Source organism: Cricetulus griseus, chromosome 2 (genome assembly GCF_003668045.3).
Source record: "Cricetulus griseus strain 17A/GY chromosome 2, alternate assembly CriGri-PICRH-1.0, whole genome shotgun sequence".
Taxonomy (NCBI): domain Eukaryota; kingdom Metazoa; phylum Chordata; class Mammalia; order Rodentia; family Cricetidae; genus Cricetulus; species Cricetulus griseus.
This window is the reverse complement of record NC_048595.1, coordinates 90396887-90418191: the sequence shown is the minus strand read 5'-3', so window position 1 is coordinate 90418191 and position 21305 is coordinate 90396887. Positions and strand designations below refer to the sequence as shown.

Sequence of the window (21305 nt, the reverse complement as noted above, 5' to 3'; positions counted from 1 at the left end):
GCGGAGACCTTGGGACGGAGTGTTTCTCTTCGGGCGGGGCGGGGGCTCAGGGGCAGAGCTCCAGGCCGGCTCACTCGGTGTTTGTCCTCGTGCTGACCCACCTGGTGCTCGCCCTCGTGCCAGCCCACCCGGTGCTCGTTCTCGGGCTGGCCCACCTGGTGCTCATTCTCGGGCCGGCCCCACCCGGTGCTTGTTCTCGGGCCGGGCGGGGAAAGGCCACCGGGGGTGGGGATCGGGGAAGCCGCCGACAGGAGGAAGAGGAGACAAACTTGAGAAAGAAAGGGCTAAGGGACAGGGGTCTTTCATTCCCCCATTTCTCTTGTAACTGAATGGAATCTTTCATTCAGAGGTCTCTAGATACTCTGGATCTATTTGCTTTAGCTGATGATATTGTTGAGTTAAGACTAAGGCCTGTACAACAGATAGTCGTTCTCTGATGAATTGAGTCAGTTTGTTCAGAATGCAGGGACCAAATATGAGGATCAAAAATAGAATAACCAGAGGTCCCATGAGCGTGGATATAAGGGTAGTCAACCAGGGGGATTTAGCGAACCATCCCTCGAACCATCCTTGTTGAGACTCAAATAGCTGTTGCCTCTGTTTTAGCCTCTCCCTAAGTTTGGCCATGCTATCCCTAACTATTCCTGTATGATCTGCATAAAAGCAGCATTCTTCCTTGAGGGCAGCACATAGCCCCCCTTCCTGTAAAAATAATAAATCTAATCCTCGTCTGTTCTGCAGGACCACCTCAGAGAGTGATGTTAAGGATTTCTCGAGTGCACTGACTGACTCTTCTAGGACCTGGATATCCGTGTGCATGGCTTGTTGTAGAAGCTTAAAATGATTAATTCCCTGTAGGGCAACGGTTCCGGTCCCTATGCCGGCTGCTATGCCCCCCACTGTTATTCCTCCTAATAATAGGGCCACGGTAAAGGATATTGGCTCCCTCTTATATCGGGTTGATTTCTCTAGTACGCTGTAAACATATTCAGGTTGGTGGTATGTGACTTTGGGCCAAAGTTCTATCAATATACAAAAGTCAATGGTGGTGTTGAGAACAGTGGTAGAGACACAGGGAGTCAACCCAGTACTGCAAGCCCAATAAGTTCCATAAGGGGCAACAAGGTATCGGCTGTCCTGAGATAATGGCTCTACTTGGTTACATAATTCTTGATGTGAGGAAGGAATCCTGCCTATGCATAGCCCCTTTCCTGAGACCTCAGATATTGTGAGCTTGTGCTGCATAGCAGCTCCGCAACTGGTAGGTGCTGAGGTCTGGTTGGAGTAGTTGCCCAGTATTGCCACGCCTTCATAATATGGGGGCCGGGAAACTAGGCATAACCAGCATTCCTGAGTCTTGTTGGGGTCTGAAAAATTTAAGGCTTGGTAAACTCCTTGGATTAATTGTAATAATCTATCTCTGGTACCTGGAGGGTCTCTGGTTATCTCGATGTTTAGGGCATCTGGGGTGGGGGAGAAGGTGACAGCACCTGGTGTAGGAGTGATAGCTTTAGGAACGGTAGGGGGTTTAGGGACTTGAAAATGGGTTGGGGATCTCTGGTCCGCTATTACTATGTTTGGCCCGACTGATTGTTGGCTTAGGGGAGTAATTTGTCTGTACAGGGAGAATAAAGTCACCGGATCTTTCCCTGCTCGGTGCAGCCTGAGTCCCCAGACCTTAGGACTATCCCAAGTAGTTCTTTTTCCAGCATCTGTGAACCTTAGGATGAGAGGGTTGCATTTTCCTCCGGGGGTGGCGCCTTGAAAACCTCCCCCTCCGGCACTATCATAACAAGGTCCGCAGGCTCTTTGCCCACATCTCCATGGTCCTTTCCCTGCGTACCCTGGGATCTCCCTCCGTTTGAGAGTGATGAAATCCCAAGAGGAAGAGGGTTTCCAGTAAGCCTCCCCTGTGGTTTCACATCCCCATCTTGCACAGTACCCTTCCTGCGGCCCCCCGCAGCCATGAGTTGGTTTATGGCCGGGGCAAACATAAAAATCCTTGCTTCTTGTTCCTATCCTTCCCCCAGGGTGGTGGCATCCGTACCCTGGGAATGGTTCCTGGTCAGAGGGATCCCAATCAGACCCTACTAAGTCACATAGGTCGACATAGAGAGGAGGGAACCCATCATGTAGAGTCCCTATATAAGTGCTGAGGTTGGCTATTTCCCCGGTCCCTAGATTGGCTATTTTCCAGGTGATATTATAAACCCTGTGGGGGTTAGTTGCTACATGGGGGGTAAACAGACAACCAATCAACAGGAGGGTGTACGAGAGAGTCTTATCTTTAAAGGATTTTGAGTGCGGTGTGCGGTCCATTCTGATGCAGTGGCTGAATCGGTGGGTCGGGCTGGCTTTACATGTGAAGCATGTATCCAAGCTGCAATGCCGTCTACCTTGAGTGCGGTGGGAGTGGTAAGCAAAACGATGTAGGGTCCCTTCCAGCGGGGTTCAAGGTTCTTGGCCTGGTGACGCCGGACCCAAACAGTGTCCCCGATCTGGTAGGAATGGGGGATGGTGGGATGGTCCCTCTGGTCTTTATAAGCTTGAGCAAGGGGTTTCCAGACCTCCCGTTGTACTAGTTGGAGGGCCTGTAAATGAGCTTGGAGAGAAGGGGAGTTAGCAAAATCTGAGACATCTTGATCAAGAAAGTTAATGATAGGAGTAGGTACTCCATACAGGATCTCAAAGGGTGTGAGCCCATGTGGTCCAGGGGTATTACGAGCGCGGTAGAGTGCTAGGGGGAGTAGGAGGACCCAGTCTCTAGTGCCAGTTGCAAGCGACAATTTTGTTAAAGTCTCCTTGATTGTTCTATTCATCCTTTCTACCTGTCCTGAACTTTGGGGTCTATAAGCACAATGTAATTTCCAATCAATCCCCAACAAGGTGGCCACTGACTGACTTACCTGGGAGACGAAGGCGGGCCCATTGTCTGTTCCCAATACCTGAGGCATCCCATAACGGGGAAAGATTTCTTCAAGCAATTTCTTAGTAACGATCTTGGCTGTTTCATGTTTAGTAGGGAAGGCTTCAACCCATCCTGAAAAGGTGTCTACAAAAATTAATAGATACTTGTATCCATATTTTCCTGGTTTAATCTCAGTGAAATCTATCTCCCAATGTGTTCCGGGCCGGTAGCCTCTGACCCGGTTCCCGGGAGGAAGCTTCAGTCTGGATGCGTTGACTCGGGCGCACGCATCACATTGCTCAGTTACCTGTTTTAGAATATCGTTCTTCCCCAAAAGGAAATTGAATTCCTCTTCTCGTTCGAGGAGCTCCCGCATCTTCTTGGAGCTCAGATGTGTCATCTTATGTAAAAATGTCACTAGGTACTTGGTTACCCGGTAGGGGATGACAGTCTTTCCTTCATAAGTCCAATCCCCGTTTGGTTCCTTTGCGGCTCCCAATTTCTCTAGGGTTTGGATGTCTCTTTGTTCATAGTCCCATGAGGGGAAGGGATGGTCGTTGGTGGGCTCTAGAGCCAGGAGGTTAGTGGTGTCTGTGGTCAGGGCCGCCTCTCGGGCAGCCAAGTCTGCCCTTCGATTGCCCCTTGCTTCGAAAGAATCCCCTTTTTGGTGTCCAGGGCAATGTATGATACTTAAGGCAGCGGGCAGATGAAGAGCCCTTAAGAGAGCGAGGATTTCCTCCTTATTTTTAATGTCTTTCCCTTCGGAGGTAAGCAGCCCCCTCCGTCTGTAAATTTCTCCATGTATATGGGCAGTGGCGAAGGCATAACGACTGTCTGTATACACGGTGAGCCTCTTACCTTCTGCCAATTTTAGAGCCTGCGTGAGTGCTATGAGTTCTGCCCTCTGTGCGGAAGTTCCAGGGGGGAGTGCCTGGGCCCAGACGACCTGATTCTCTGTGGTGACTGCCGCGCCCGCCTTTCGTTCTCCTTGATGCAAAAAGCTGCTTCCATCCGTGAACCAGATGTGGTCCGGGCTAGGTAGAGGCTGGTCAGTCAGGTCGGATCTCGCTCCATGGGCCTCGGCCAATACCTGTAAGCAATCATGAGCCTCGGGCTCCCCAGGGAGGGGGAGCAGGGTGGCTGGGTTCAGAGTCACCAAAGGCCCGAAGTGGACCCGGTCTTTGTCTAACAGCATAGTCTGGTAATGAGTCATTCGGGCATTAGTAAGCCATCTGTCTGGAGGCTGTCTGATGACTGCCTCTACTGCATGAGGGGCATGTATGGTCAAAGGCTGCCCCAAGGTTAGCTTGTGAGAATCTTTTACCAGCAGGGCTATAGCAGCAATCATTCGAAGGCAGGGTGGCCATCCCGATGCCACAGGATCCAATTTCTTGGAGAGGTATGCAGTGGGCCTTCTCCAAGGCCCCAGTTTTTGGGTGAGGACTCCCTTAGCATAGCCCTCCTTCTCATCTATAAAAAGTTCAAATGGCTTAGCTAAGTCCGGTAGACCCAGGGCTGGTGATTCAAGGAGAGCCTTTTTGATGTCGGTGAAGGCTTTCTTTTGGGGCTCTTCCCATTTAAAAGCAACCCCTGGCCGAGTGAGGGGGTAGAGGGGAGCCGCCATTTCGGCAAACCCAGGGATCCATAGGCGGCAGAAGCCTGCCGTTCCCAAGAATTCTCTCAGTTGGCGGGGATTTTGTGGGGTGGGAATGTCTAAGATGGCTCGCATACGGGCTTCCGTTAGCCATCGACGTCCATCCTTTATCTTGTATCCTAAATAGGTCACCTGTTTCTGACATATCTGGGCCTTCTTGGCGGATGCCCGGTACCCTAGGCTCCCAAGAGTCTGGAGGAGGGCTTGAGTGCCTTCCTTGCATTCCCCTTTGGTTTTGGCTGCCAGGAGAATGTCATCTACATATTGTAAGAGGATTAGAGCGGGGTACCTAACCCGGAATTCTGCCAGGTCCTGATGTAAAGCTTCATCAAAAAGGGTAGGGCTGTTCTTAAACCCTTGAGGTAGCCTAGTCCAAGTCAGCTGCCCAGAGATTCCAAGGGCCGCGTCCTGCCATTCAAAGGCAAATATAGGCTGGCTGGTGGGATGCAGGCGGAGGCAGAAGAAAGCGTCTTTAAGATCTAAGACTGTGTACCAGGTATAGTTAGGTGGCAATCCACTCAGCAAATTGTAAGGGTTGGGGACAGTAGGGTGTATGTCCTCTATCCTTTTATTGACTTCTCTCAGGTCCTGCACTGGCCGGTAGTCATTAGTTCCCGGCTTCCTAACGGGTAGCAAGGGTGTATTCCAAGGAGATTTACAGGGCACCAGAATCCCTTGTTCAAGTAACCTTTTAATATGTGGCCGAATTCCTTCGCGGGCTTCTTTAGGCATTGGATACTGTCTGACGGATGCAGGAAGGATGGCAGCTTTTAAGGTTACTATAATTGGGGCCTGGTTAATGGCAAGGCCCATTCCTCCTGTTTCAGCCCAGGCTTGGGGAAATTCCGCAAGCCAGTGATCAAGGGTTTCCTGATTGTTCGAATTAGTCCTCTTTTCATGGAGTCTATATTCATCTTCTATGGACATTGTCAAGATGGTAAGGGGAATTCCCTCTGGCCCTGTGACTTTGACTTCTGACCTCTCAAAGTGTATTTGAGCTTTTAATTTGGTCAATAGGTCCCGTCCTAGTAAGGGGTAGGGGCAATCTGGCACATGGAGGAAAGAATGCATAACCTTACCGGTCGCGAGCTGGAGCTGCCGATTTGTAGTCCAATGGTACTGCTTTCCGCCTGTAGCTCCCTGTACCCATGCAGTCCGGTGACTCAGGGGTCCGGGTGACCGATTCAGAACGGAATGTTGTGCCCCTGTATCGACTAGGAAGGTGACCGGATGCCCCCCGACTTGCAGTGTTATCCTGGGCTCAGGGGGGGGCTCCTGGCCCCGACTCCTCTAATCTTCTAGGTTCAGGAGGTCAGAAACCCTTGGCGGTGGAAGCTTGGCCCGGGGGTTCTTAGGGCATTCTCTTGCCCAATGTCCTTTTTCTTTACAGTAAGCACATTGGTCCCTGTCCAGGTGGGGCCCCCTTCTGTCATCCCTCTGTCTATTCTGTCTCTGGCCTGTCACTACTGTGGCCAATAACCTGCTCATTTCTTTATTCCGCTTACGGTCTCTCGCAACCTCTTTTTCCTCAGCTTCCTGTCTTAGTCTTTCCTCTCTCTCCTGAGTTTCCTTCCTCCAACGTTCTTCTCTTTCTGTCTGTGTTTCCCTCTTATTAAAAATACGTTCTGCTTCCTTCAACAAATCTTGGAGTGTATATCCCTGTAGATTTTCTAGCCTTTGAAGCTTGTTTCTTATGTCCGGGGCTGATTGCCAAATAAAGGACATAGAAACGTTGGTGGCCTGACCTGGATCTTCCGGATTATAGGGAGTATACATCCTGTACGCTTCTTTCAATCTCTCTAGAAAAGCGGCAGGTGATTCCTCCGCACCCTGTATTATCTGCTTCACCTGGGCCAAATTAGTGGGTCTGCGTCCTGCCCCCCGGAGTCCCGCTACCAGCAACTGGCGATAGAGACGCAGGTGGGTCCTACCTGCTTCGGTGGTAAAATCCCATTCAGGTCTTTCAAGAGGGCAAGCCGCATCAATTTCATTGGGTAGCTGGGTGGGCTGCCCGTTTACTCCTGGGACATTTTTTCGTGCTTCTAGTAGCACGCGCTGTTTCTCTTCCGAGGTTAAAAGGACCTGCAAAAGCTGCTGACAATCATCCCAGGTGGGTTGGTGAGTCGTGAGTACCGACTCTATGAGAGATGTCAGCCTCACGGGGTCTGCAGAAAAAGAAGGATTATTATTTTTCCAGTTATAGAGGTCCGATGCTGAGAATGGCCAATACTGAGGTTGGCCGTTCAGCCCAGTTCGGAGGGGCAGAGTGGTTGAATCTGGAACGGGCTGCTCCCTACGACCTCTTAGTCGATAAGCCATTGGTGAAGGGTCAGGGGCCGCTTCCGCCAAGGCAGCGGCGGAGTCCGCTTCTGCCTCTGGTGGGGGCGGCAGTGGCGGATATGGCGGGGGCTCCTCCGTTAATAGATCAACCAACTGGTCTTCTCCCGGAGGGAGTACCTTAGGTGTCTTCTTTTCTTTAGCCTTAGTGTCTTTCACCGCGGTAGGGTAAAGGTTGGAATGGGAAGGGGGGTTGGGAGGAATCAAAGGAGTGGGAGGTGTAGGGGCCGAAGGAATGGGTCGGTTGGAGCGGTTAGAGGGGGGAAGGAGAGAGGGGCCCTTGGGATGTAAGAAAGGACGTACCCAGGGAGGGGGGTCCTGAACCAAAGCCTCCCAAGTGACGATATAAGCCACTTGATCGGGATGCCCGTGTGGTCCAGGATCCATAATCTTCTCTTTTATCTGGAATATAGTCTGGGGGTTAAAGGTACCATCTCGCGGCCAGCCTACGTCAAAGGTCGGCCATTCTGAAGAACAAAGAGTAATCCATTTGCGTTTACGCACATTAACAGATTGGTTATGAGCATATTCCTGTACATCTTTCCAGTGGGAGAGTGTTAGGGACAAAGGAGTGGTGACAGTTTGCCCCATAGTTTCTAGGCTTAGGAGGGCACAAATGACAGCTACAAGACAAAGACCGAATAACACAGAACAGACTTTCGCAGCGCGGTTTCGACAGAGAGTCGACAGAAGGAATTGAGAGAGAGTCGAGGAAGGGGGCCCTCCTTCCTCGTCCCCAGTAAAGATTGCAAATCCCTCAAGCCGAGGGCCTTCTCCAAAGAGACTGGGAAAATGTCCAGTCATAGATCTAAGTTCAAAGTACAAATCTCTCACCCTGAGGGCTTCCCAAGTTCAAAATACAAATCCCTCTTCCTGAGGGCTTCCCAAGTTCAAAATACAAATCCCTCTTCCTGAGGGCTTCAAACGCTACCAGGACGTCTCCTGGAGCCGCGGTCGGGAGTTCGGACCCGTCAGTCCCTCCTCGGATCCGCCTACAAATGTACACAGCTGTATACTACAAACGCAAGCGCAATTCACAAGACAGACTCAGACCAGACCAGACAAGACAAAACAGCGGATCCGCACAACACTTACCTCCCAGACGTGGGTCGGTGGTCCCTGGGCGGGTCTCAATCCCGGACCGAGCCCCCAAATGAAAGACCCCGAAGGGATACTTTCGTAGAGGGAGACCCACACACCCAGGAATCAGCGAGGCCACGAACTGGATGTAAAAACAAGAGGCTTTATTGGAGACGCAGGTACCTGGGGCGACTTAGCTTCTGTGTGGCTAAGCGCCCCGAGCCAAGGGAAAAGGGGTCCTTATATAGGAAAAAAGGCGCAAGCTAGGAGCAAGGATTCTATTGGATAATTCTAATGAGGCATTATACAGAGCTATTCCCATTGGTCAATGTATATGAGGCGCTATACAGGGTTATTCAAATGAGGCAAAGTACAGAGTTATTCAAATGAGGTGAAACACAGAGTCTTTCAAATGAGGCGAAATACAGAATCATTTCCATTGGATGGTTCAAATGAGACACAGAGCCATTCCAGATCAGCATATTCTCAAGGTCTGGTGTCTGGTACAGCAGACTCAATTCCCCCCCTTTCCTGATGGCTGACCTTGGGGGCGGAGACCTTGGGACGGAGTGTTTCTCTTCGGGCGGGGCGGGGGCTCAGGGGCAGAGCTCCAGGCCGGCTCACTCGGTGTTTGTCCTCGTGCTGACCCACCTGGTGCTCGCCCTCGTGCCAGCCCACCCGGTGCTCGTTCTCGGGCTGGCCCACCTGGTGCTCATTCTCGGGCCGGCCCCACCCGGTGCTTGTTCTCGGGCCGGGCGGGGAAAGGCCACCGGGGGTGGGGATCGGGGAAGCCGCCGACAGGAGGAAGAGGAGACAAACTTGAGAAAGAAAGGGCTAAGGGACAGGGGTCTTTCACTGCCACATTGTAAAGTATAGATAAGAGATTTGGGTTAATTTAAGTTGTAAGAGCTAGTTAGTAACAAGCCTAAGCTATTGGCTGAACATTTATAATTAACAAGTCTCCGTGTGGTTATTTGGGCACTAGGCTGGCAGGACAGAATATTCAGCCAACAAAATTTGTTACAATTGACACTACATCATTGTGGGCCTGACCAGGCAAGTCTGAAATTGATAGAGCAGACTGCCAGGAAAGGTAGGCTGGAGATGCCTAGGAAGGAGCCAGTGATGTCTACTTCCTCGGGAGGTCTGAGCAATGTTCTGAAATCTTTTCTACTAAGTGGGTAATGCTATTATGGATTTTCCAAAACAATATTCCTTTCTTAGGATCTGTCTTAGTTAAGATTTCTATTGCTGCAATGAAACACATGACCAAAAAGCAAGTTAGGGAGGAACAGGTTTATTCAGTTTACACTTCCACAACACTGTTCATCATTGAATGAAATCAGAACAGTTACTCAAGCAGGGCAGGATCCTGGAGAGAATCTGATGCAGAGGCCACAAAGAGTGTTGCTTACTGGCTCACTCCTCATAGCGTTCTCAATCTTCTTTCTTATAGAACCCAGGACCAGCAGCCCAAGGACGGCCCCACCCACAATTTGTTGGGCCCTCCTTTACCAATCACTAATTAAGAAAATGCCTTACAGCTGGGTATTATAAAGGTATTTTTCTTAATTGAGGCTCCTTCTTCTCTGATGACTCTAGCTTGTGTCAAGTTGACATAAACCTAGCTAGTACAGAACCACTGACTATATATGCTGATTACATTTACTTTTCCCACAGTCTTTCCACTGAGCCTGTGCATCGTTGTTGAGAGCAGAACTCTCACTGCCTGTCCAATCCACCACAACGATAGGTCTACTTTGTGGCAGATCAAGGAAAACATGCATTCTACCTGCTCCATAGTTCAGAAAGAGAGGAGCCAGAGATGCTGGGCCTCCTTGCTCATCCCCCTTTTCCAAGGTCACCAATCATGTCACACTTCTCTTGTAAAGAGTGAAAAGGGAAACAAAAAGAAATGTTCCTGTTCATGCTAGGAATTTTTCCTCTGCTGCAGAAACATGGCGAGTAAGAAATAGATTAGTCTCATCTCCCACTTGGCTTGTAAAAGTCAGGAAACTGTAAGTTATAAAGTCTTTCACGTCTATCACAGTGCCAAGCAGAAGGCTGAACATATAATAGTGAGGTAATATGTATCACTTTGACCATTTGTATTAATATAACCTCTCTAAAGAATCAGAACCAACAGGAGATAGAAAGATAAAATATATGCAACAGATAGATAGATGGTAGATAGATAGATAGATAGATAGATAGATAGATAGATAGATAGACAGACAGACGATAAGTAATTGAGTCATACACTTACAGAAGTTGCAAAACCTTGAGAGCTGCAGTTAGCCAGAAGTGCCCCTGTTGAGTTCAGGACTAAGTCTGCCTGGGACTCAGGAGAGTTAACAGCAAAAGATCTGGCCAAAAAGGCAGCAAGCCTAATACCCAACAAGAGCCAGTTGCTTAAGTACAAAGGAAAGAAAAGACCTATGCCCCAGCTAAAACAACCAAGCAGGAGAAATGCCATTACTGGCTTTTTGTTCTACGGAGGTGTTCAATTGGTTGGGTGAGACCCACCTATATTAAGGGAATGCAATCTGCTTTATTCAGTATACCAATCCAGTGGTAATCTTATCCAGAAACACACACACACACACACACACACACACACACACACAATCAGAACAGCATTTGACCAAATGCATAGACACTGTCCTAGTTGCATTGCTGTTGTTATGATAAAATACCCCAACAAAAAGCAACTCAGGGGAGAAAGGGGTTTATTTTAGTTTATAATTCTATTGTGGGGAAGTCAAAGCAGGAACTTCGAACAGCTAGTCACATCACACCCATAGTCAAGAACAGAGAAATGAATGACTGCACTTTCATTTGCTTGCTTATACTCAACTCTATTTCCCCACCCCTACACAGTTTAGCACTCCCCTTTCTAGGGAATGGTGGCACCCACTGTAGACTGGATTTTTCCACATCAATTACCTTAATTAAGTCACCTACACCCAGAAATGACCATAAGCCAACCCAGTGTAAGAAATGTCTCATTAAGACACTCTTTCCAGGTGATTCTAGGTTGTGTCAAGTTGGAGATTAAAGCTACACCTTTACAGCCACCTATGGCCAGTTATTTTGATATATGAAAGTATCATTCTATCTTTAGTGTGTGCGCAAGCTTGTATTGTATAATGACTGTGCTGGTTGGTTTTCATTCTTGTTACAAATATTTGAGAAAACCAATTTCAGAGAAGATCATTTGGGGTCTGAAATGAGGCTGAAAATTAACCATCATAGACAGAAGAAGCCAAAGACAAAAACACACCCTTCGAGGGCACATGTCTATGACCTACTTTCTTGAACCTGGTCCCATACCCTAGATTTAACCATCCCCTAATAGTGACATTAAATTATGAACCCATCCATGGATTAATCCATTGATTTAGTCAGAGCCCTCAGGCTCAATAACTGTATCCACCCACTGGTGACCAAGCCTTTAACACATGGATTTGGACAGGATACTTCATATCCAAACCATAGCAATGACTAAATACAATTTTAATATATCCTAATTATAACTAACATGTAAACAGTGCTTTACAGAGAACAAAACATTTTGAAGGATATTATCTCATTCAGCCTTCTCCACAACAAAAATTGTGGAATGACTAAATGAAATTTTAATATATTCCAATTTTGCCTAATACTTAAGTCATGCTCTACAGTATATAAAACAATTCCATGGATAGTATCTCATTTGGTTTTTACAATAAAAATATCATGCGTGAGGAATATGAGGCTCAGAGGAGAGAGATAATTCACCAAGGGTCACACAACCTAGTAAGCAGAATTGAGACCCAGGTCCATGTGACCCGACTCATATCTAATTACGATGGCATCATAGCAAGCTGGCTTCACTTTTGCTATTTGTTTGTTAATCATTGTGACCTCCCTAAAAAAGGAAAAGGTATTACACAGAAAGTCTTGGCCTGCTGCAGCTGTATTCCCAGCTGTCGAAAATGTCTCTACCAGGTTTGGCAACAACTGTCTCTGTTTGACATCTCACTGGGTTCCTGTCAGAGACCCACCTTGGGGAATGACAAGTTTAATGAAGAAAAACCCAACCTTCCACCTGAGCTCCTAGCTCTGCAAGTGCGACTGACATCTGACAGGCTTGGAGGCACTCACTGCAGGGAATGAGTGACCCCAGCCTTGCAGCTCAAAGATTATGTGTTTGGCAGCTCTCCCTGTGATTGGCTGGCAATGTTTGTGCCCTCTCTGGATCTTACTCTCTAGGCCCAGTGCTAATTTAGATGCAGTTCAAACAAACATTGTTTCCTATGTGCCAGACACAGGGGATATATAAAAAGATGAGTAACACACCATTCCTGCCTTGGGGGTACTCAAAGTCCTACAGAAGAGTTAGAGCCTTAGCACTGCTGGTATTTCTATGGCGACAATATCCACCAACAAGGAAAATGGGCCTCTTTTGAACAGAGAGATGCTAATGAGATTGTACACACAAAAAATTACATAGCATGCTATCTCCTTTGACAGGAATAACAAATGCAAATGTTACAAGAATCTCTAAATGGCAAGGGGAAATTCAAGAGCTGTGGAAATTTGTATTTGAGGACTGCTCCCCAAGAATTGGTTCTCTCTTCCCACCACATGGATCCCAGGGATTGAACTCAGTTCTTCAGGCTTGGTGGCAGGTACCTCACATGCTGAGGCATTTCTCCAGCCCAGGAACGCTGACTTCAAAGAGCAAGGTCAGGAATTAAAAATAAGAAATAGGGCCTGGAAATATATTACTTTGTTGGTAAAGTGTTTGCCACTCAATAATGAAGACCTGAGTTTGGTCCCCAGAATCCAAAAAACTGAATGCAATAGCATGCATACATAATCCTAGTTCTGGGAGATGGACACAGAAGGATCCATCCTTCTAGCCAGTCTAGCCAGTCAGCTCCAGGATCATTGAGAGAACCTGTCTTTAACAATAAGGTGGATAGTAACTGATGAAAACACATGATTCAACTTCTGGTCTCATGGATACACAAACACACACATAAAAAAAAATTTTAAAAGAAATCAAACAACCATCACAAGAGTTTGGTGGGCAAACAGAAGCAGAGAAGGATGGGGGAGCAACATCACATGACTACTTAAGATGAGAACTGCAGTGGTTCTTCTAGACACCCTGAGCCTTTCCTTTTTTTTCTATTTACATTTTTATTTTTTAAACACATAAAATTTATTTTTATTTCATGTTCATTGGTATTTTGCCTGCATGTATGTCTGTGTGAGGGTGTCAGATCCCCAGGAACTGAAGTTACAGACCATTATGAGCTGCCACGTGGGTGCTGGGAATTGAACCCAGCTCCCACTGACTGCTCTTAACCACTGAGCAATCTCTCCGGCCCCATTTTTGTTGTTGATGATATTTTTGAGATTGTAGTTTAATTGTAATACTTCTCCCTTCCCTTTCTTCCCTCCAAAACTTCCCATATACCATTCCCTGCTCTCCTTCAAATGCAAAGGCCATTAGATTTCAAGAGAAAAATAAATAAGAGAGGAGCAGATGAAATAAGGCCTTGCAAATTGTCAGTCACTGAAGTCCAGACATGGGTACGTGGGTGTTCATTGTAGTGTCAACTCTCTCTGTGTATATGTTTGAAGATATTTCCAAATTAAAAGTTCATGCACAGAAAGAATAAAATAAGCTCTTATCAGCTTCTAAAACCAAGACTTTCAGTTGAATATTGAGTGGCCAGCTGGAAACAGAGAGAGAGAGAGAGAGAGAGAGAGAGAGAGAGAGAGAGAGAGAGAGAATCTGGTGCTGTCATGTTTTGTGTTTTGATGGTGGTGCAATGGGGTAGTGGGGAGGCACTGGTCCAGTGCTTGGATCATTCCTTCAGTGGCACTCAATTTAGAATGGTTCCTCAAGGGTTCCATAGAGGAAGTTCTTACAGTGTAGGAAGGGACTATAGAGACAAGGGATACTGAAGAATTTCTGGGAGAAACAGAGAGATGCTACCGCCCTTTATTTTGTGCTCTTGGGGAGGTGCAGCCCAAGCATCTGCTTTCCCTGGGAGTGTAAATTGATTGGAGGTAGCTGGTCTTAACTGAGGACTCTGCTTCCAAGTGGTTTCCAGCTGCACTTGACTTACCTTTGGTCAGTCCCACAGATGTTCTTTCCAAGTGAAGAGGCACCAGTTGTGCAGGGAAAACTCTTCTAGAGATGGCAGAGGCACATGGGGACATGACATGCTTTATAGGACCCTGGCTTGTACTGGCATCCAGACAGTTCAGCGCACATTTGTTGGACAAAGCAGATCACAGAGCCAAGTCAAGGGCAAGGGGCAATGTACTCTGCCTCTTATGTGAGTATCTGCAAAGTCACATCCGGGCAGAGAACTTGGGTACCAGGAAAAGCAATGACTTGGAGAAAACCGTTCACAGAATTCAGAATTCCAAGCTTTGGGCCCCTTGAGCATAGCTCTGACCTTCTTTCTGGAAAAAAAGAAAAAGAAAAAAGAAAGAAAGAAAGAAAGAAAGAAAGAAAGAAAGAAAGAAAGAAAGAAAAGAAAACCTGATGATATCGCACAGGGAATATGCCAAGGAAACATATGCCCTCACTGTCTCAGGACTCCTCCCTGGATACTCACTAGCAGGGAATCCCAGACAGAAGCCACAATGCAAAAGAACCTTTTGATAGGATCCTTGAAGGGCAGCATCTCCAGGCATGTGGCAGAGTGGGATGGTGAAGTGGTGTTGGTAGAGATCTATAAAAGATACAGACACAGAGGCCCCTTGTCTTCCTCTAGGCACAGGCTGTGGGTGCAAACATTACAGAAGACCCTGTAGGAGGCCAGTGCTGCCAACCTGGGCATCTGATCCAGTTAGGCAGTGCTCCAAGCTCTGAGAGCAAAGCTCCACTGACTAAGGAAGAGACACAGCTGGAGGTTGATACAGGCAATTAGGGCTGACTGTCTGACTCAGCAATAAAATTCCAGCTGCCACAGCGAGGGCTGGCCCACAGGAGCCTGGTGGAGAGCAGAGGCAGCAATCAGTGCGGAAACAGATGCTTGAAGCGACCATGGAGAAGGTTCTGCCTCCAGGGCTCAGAAGAATCACTGCCCCAAAAGGAACCTCTTACTGAATCCCACTCACATTCCCCTTGCATGCCCTGAGGAAGCATTAATGTGTGCGCTGGCTGTTTCTGGAGAAAACGGTGTAAAAAGAATCAGCAGCAATGAGAACTTGTCAATTGTTATTTTATATGCAGTGAATCCCCCCTAGATATGGAGGAAAGGAATAAGCCCCTCAGAGCATGCTCTAGGTTATTATTTTGTGAATGCAGCACTAGAGATTGAACTCAGGGCTTTGAGTCTACCAGGAAAGAACTCTACCCCTAAACCACATCCCCAACCATATTTTCACTTTTTATTTTAAAACAGAGTCCCACAAAACAGACTGATTTGACCTTGAACTCACTCTATAACTCAGTTAGGCTTTGAACTTGACATCCTCCTGCCTCACCCTCCCAGGTAACTAGGATTACCGGACCATTCACTACCACCAAGTTCAGCTTAAATCTTAAGTTTTGTACAGGCCCTAAAATCAAAATTCCGCTGTTTTATTAAGGCACAAAACACTTGTATTTCCTCAAATGGGCATCAGCTTGCCTGTATGTCACACTATGTTCAAAAAGAGCATGGATTCAGAGCTGAATGTAATCCTCAGATCAACTATGTGCTACACTGTGCAGGCTCACCCGAGCTGTGTCCTTGGTTTCTCCATCTAGATAAAGGCACAAGAAGGTAAACTAGAGTTACAAACATGGTAAATTTTTTTAACCTACTGGAGTATTGGGCACATCCGTGATGACATTTGAAAGTGAGCTCTTATTGTCACTGGCCCCATTCAGCAGCCTCATAAACACAATTGCTCTCATCATCCATGACTTAGACTCAGGAGAAATCTCTTTTCACAGTGAGGGAGGCTCTGACCATCCCACCCAGCACTAACTCAATACTGGTAAGAGTGATTGCGGACCTGAAAAGAAGGTGTCAGAGGTACTGGCTCAGAAGAAAGTCTGGGTGTTTATGATGACAGAGCAAATACACTAGTAGGACTTTGACTCTTGGAGGCAGAGGGGTCTGAGGACATGAGCCTCTGTGGCAGGGTACTTCAAAGGCTGCAGAGACCCCAGTCTCCCTGAAGGTTTCTTTCACTCCGTGTTCCACAGTGGGGCTTTATCTGTCCTGTCTGCCTGCCTCTCCTTAATGTATCACTCTTTTCTGTTTCCTTTACCTCTCTCTCTCTCTCTCTCTCTCTCTCTCTCTCTCTCCTCTCTCTCCATCAGTTTTATAGGTATTTGGCTCATAGTTGTCTGTAATCCACAGTTCTCATCACACACAAATGGTGTGTGAGATCTATTTCACTAGCCCCATCGATCGCTAGCTTACTGTCTAATATCATATTCATTGCAAATACATATTACAATTAATGTGTCACTCACACATCATGTAGAAAAATAATCTGTTTGGTTGTCAGGGCAACCTGTGAGGGACCTCTGTTAACACCTGTGATCAAGTCATTTACTACTTGTCAAATATTTTGGTTCCTTCCTTTAGTGATTCTGCCTGTGGGTGTTTCAGCATCCCTCCTCACCCTGCTGGACTAAGTAGGAACCACTCGGCGTTCTTTAACCAATAAAAGTCAGGCAGTATCAGGAGACAATTTCAAAATGCAATTTTTAAAAGTCCTCATGTGCTTTCTCACTGCTATGGTTTGGATCTTAAGGAACTCCCAACTGTGTAAGGCACTGTCCCCATCTGATGTCGTTGATAGCTGAAAGAACCTTCAAGACGGGACATGATAAAAAGAAGCTAGGTCACTGGGGACTTGCCCTTGAAGCTACTACTGAGACCCTGACACCCTCTACCCCTTCTCTCTTGCTTCCCAGCCACCACATCAGATCACTTGCTCCCTACCACAGTGTCTGGTCCAAAGGCCCCTGGCAATGGTTCAAGTGACCATGGACCAAAACTTGTGTAAACATGGTTTACACATGGTTCTCCTTTAAGTTGATCTTGTCACACAACTGAAGAAACTTGACTAACATAGTCATGTTTCCTTTCCACTGTGCCATGATGACTGGCAATGTCCCCAACAGTGGACTGTCCTGATTACCTGTGTCTTAGATAATGAAGCTATGAAGCAAAGCCATAGCTGACTTACAAAGGACATTTGTCATGTGCAACTGAGATGTTTGGAATCATTATTACAGCATAAGTTAGGTTATCCTGGGTGATAAGTCCCAATTTTCATATTACAAAAACCCATGAAGCACATTTAGTGTGTCTTTGTGTCCAGTTCCTGATCTATGAAGTGAGGCAGTGAATGCTATATGTCTGTCAGTCCCATCCTTCTGATACTCACTCATCCCATTGTCTGGATTCTTTTCAGCCTTGAACATGGCAGGCCTGTATACTTCACTGCTGGTTATACTAAAGGGAGCTATCGAGTCCACACTTGACTATGAATGCTCCCAATATGTCTATGATCAGAAACGCCCCTACTGTCTATGTTCCCCACTCAGGATGTTCTGAAGGAGATTCCCCAGATGTCCACGGCTCCCTACCAGACCTGCTACCTTTGGTATTTTAGGAAAAGGAAAATGACTTGTATAAGTTTTAAAGATTCATTTAGTTATTTTATGTGTTTTGCCTACATGCACGTATGTACGTGTGTATGTATAGGAAGTGCATGTTTCATGGTGTTGGAGTTCACAAGATGGGGTTGGGGCCCCTGGAACTGGAGCTTGGGAAGGTTGTGCACCATCATGTCAGTGCTGAGAACTGAACCTAGATCCTCTGCAAGAGCACCAAGTGACAACTGGGCAAATTCTTCTGCCCCAGATTTCTGTAATTTCCTAAGACCTGCTGTGTTCCCAAGGCCTCCCTACGAAGCAAGTGATGTTCCCATTCTTCTCAATAGGCACACTGAGATCCAATAACACTAAACAACCCATCTAAGGTGAGCCACACTGATGCTCCAGATACCCGTCCAGTGGCCACTTGTATAAACCATTGTTCACGGTGGTCTCCTGGTTAATCCTCTTGGATTGTTTGTGACCTTGCTGGTATCTGGGCTTTTCTATCTATTCTCTGTGAAATACTATTTAAAATGTTTCAAGGGGTACAGATATAGGCAAATACTTTCTTTAAAAAGCTTTAATGTAACAACAACAACAAGCCAGAAACTTAAAAAGCAGTGCAGCAGGCTGAGGGAGAAAGATACCTCCTTCAATGTTGTAGCTACCAGTAAGATGGCCATGTTCCTATAAGTAACCCTAATTAAAACTCACTGGTTCACACAGACAAAAAACAGCAGAATAGGAGGGGGACTAGATGGGAAAAGGAGATCAATGAGAAGAGGGGGTGACCAAGCAAGGGTAATGGGGTATATATGATCTAAATGCATCATACACATGCATGGACGGGCTGTAATGAAACCCACTGCTATGTATGTTTAAATGTGCTAATAAAGTTTGGTTTTTTCTGGAAAAGAAGTGAGAGACATGTGCTATGTGGTTTTATATTTAAATAAAAAGACAACTCGGCACATTGAGGCCTCCTTCTCAAGCTTGCTGAGCTCTCAGCCAGGCACTAATGGAGCAAGCCCCCCAGGGGAGTGTCTCAATTAGCTCTGTTTTCCAGATGATCAGATCAAGACCCTGAAGTCCAACTCTTATTCCTGGACCTCTTCTCAGAGCAAATCAACCCGGTAGAGAAGCCATGTGCCCAATAGTGCTGCTACAATAACTGCCTGGGTTTGGGGTTTTTTTGTTTTGTTTTGGGTTGTTTTTTGTTTGTTTTTTTGTTTTTTTTGTTTTTTGTTTTTTGGTTTTTTTTTTTTTTGTGTGTGTGTGTGTGTGTGTGTGTGTGACAGGCTGTGTCTCAGGACTTCTTGGCTGCCATGAGAGGATAATGAGCCCATTGATCATGCTGTGTTTCAATAAATATCTTTTTCCTGATAATGAGCCAATTTATAATCTAAAGCCAGGCGTTGTCAAGCTTTGGCTCTCTATACATGAGTATGTATCACCATAATTGTTATTATTTGGTTTGCCATCTGGGTCACATTTGTTTTTTAATGAAAAGGTTTTCTTCTGCATTTGAGAGCTACTCCTTCCTGGGCACTGTGTGTCCTGGACACACTGCTTCAGAGCATGGTCTCTGAAATAGCAAGCCATTGGTGTGCCCATCTCCAACTGTTTTCTCCTGCATGATGTCATTTTTAACAAAACCTCCAGCCCATAATATCCCTTTCCAATCATGCAGCTGCAGTTTACCCAGTTCCAAATACACCAAGGCCTGGTGCCAGATGTAGTGACAAATGCAAAGCTTTGCAAGGGACAGACTGGTCCTGGATATTCGGATAAAATGAGTGCTCTTATATGAGGCAGTACTGTGGGTGGGCTGTTTTGTTGTCTTCTCTGTAATGCCTCATTTTACTCCACCGTCAAAGAGAACTGTGTTACTATGAATGGGTCAGTTTAATATCACATGGACCACTGTAATAGGAAGTAGAGTTTTGAGTGTAAAGTGGGGGGTAGAGGCAAGGTTCCAGAGTGTTCTCTGATACCATCTTCCTGATGTCCCTTCATAGTCTGCCCTTTCTCCTTGGGTATTTGGGTAGTAGAGGCCTGGATGGCCTGCCTCTAAGAAAGGGTGGAATAAAGCAGAGCCTGGAAGAAGCCACTAGGCCTGTCCAGCATGGCAAAATGCTTTCTTGTACGTAGGAGAGGCATTGGGTACTAGGTGGTAAGAGAAACCTGGGTACTAGGAGGTAAGAGAAACCATGCAGAACAAGCTAAAGAGACTGCAACTTTCCTTTCACTGCCATACTGGGTTGCAGTTCACAAAGCCTACCTGAGATTTATTTAATTCTCATGAGAAAGTACCTTCTTCTAGCTGCAAGCACAGAACAGATGACACCGCAAGCTATCTTCATGGTTCGTGATTGACTCTCCTGAAGGAGTGTGTTATGTATTTAACCAAGCGATGTACTTAACAGGTTACATGTGTAACCCAGTGATCTTCCACTGACGATCCTTTCTTTAGATCCCTGTAAACATCCCTTCTCTTTTTTTAGTTCATTTTTATGTGTATGGATATTTTGCCTACATGTATGTTTGTGTACCACGTTCATATCAGGTACCCACAGATGCCAAAGAAGGTGCCAGATCTCCTGGGATTGGAGATATAGATGGCTGGGAGGTACCATATCGGTGCTGGAATCTAAACCCAGGTCCTCTGGAAGAGCAGCCAGTACTCTTAACTACTGTGTCATCTCAGCCCCAAACATTCTATTCTTAAAGGACTCAGAGTCAGTTTCATCATCTGTGATTGTTCATTTTAATTAAATTTTAATTTTTAATGTATCAACTTGCTGGGCCCAAACATTTGGGCAAATAAAATTCTGGCTGTTTCAGTGAGGGCATTTTTGAGTGTGGTTAACAATGAAATCAGTGAACTTTGAGTAAAACAGATTGCCCCCCATGATGGGAAGGTCAAGGAAAACAAAACACTGACCTTTCAAAGCCAGCAGATGACCTTTAGCCTTGAACTGTGTGTAATATCAACTCTCTTGTGTTTCTAGCCTGACACCCAGGCTTCACGGATTGTGTCTCAACAAAAGAAGGGGCCAGGGGTGCTGCTCAGAGAGCTCTGGAATAGCATTACAAAGTCCTGAGTTGATTTGCAGCACAGCAGAAAGAACAAGAGGAGAGAGAGAGAGGTTTATGAATTGTAGATCTGACTCAAATTCCAATTCTGCAATTAGACCAGAAGTGTCTTGTTTCTTAGTCTCTGTCATGGTGACATTGCTGTCTTCCTCACAAGGCTGTGGTGAGGAAGGCGTTTGAAAGTGCCTGGTCCATACAGCTTGATTTTTATGATTATTAAAAGCTGTCAGATGAACATATTTTGCCCTGACCAAGAATGAAGCTGGATAAATAGAGGTAGCCTCAATAATTCCCCCCAAATACAGCTCTTGTGGCCCTACTAGTCTCTGAGGTGGCCAGCCTAGGAAGAAGGAAGGCTGGGCTGTAAAGATGTGATTGAGTTTGCCTGATTTATAGGGGCCTGTGAGGCTGTGTCAGGAACATATGGGTCTGTCCTTGGGGGTGGGGGGGGCAGGTGGTGAAGATAATTTACTGTGGAGACTGAGACAAGCTTTTTTCTTCCTCAGGGCCTCCTTTTCTAGGATGGAGGAGATGACCAGGCACAGGTCCTAGGCTAGCAGGGAGCAGGTTGCACTACAGTGCTTCTGAGCTCCCAGCATGCCTGGGTGCAC

At 46.5% G+C, this 21305-nt stretch overlaps 1 protein-coding gene across 1 annotated transcript; it reads right to left on the bottom strand.

The window, feature by feature from the left end:
• Positions 1–324: 324 nt before the first annotated feature.
• LOC113834428 (MLV-related proviral Env polyprotein-like) lies at positions 325–2455 on the bottom strand. The gene has a single exon (XM_027403586.2). The coding sequence runs from the start codon at positions 2317–2319 to the stop codon at positions 340–342; it is 1980 nt and encodes a 659-aa protein (XP_027259387.1). The 5' UTR covers positions 2320–2455; the 3' UTR covers positions 325–339.
• Positions 2456–21305: the final 18850 nt, after the last annotated feature.

Bases quoted from the DNA above. Each gene is read 5' to 3' on its own strand.
- LOC113834428 (XM_027403586.2), bottom strand. From the start codon at position 2,319: ATGGACCGCACACCGCACTCAAAATCCTTTAAAGATAAGACTCTCTCG.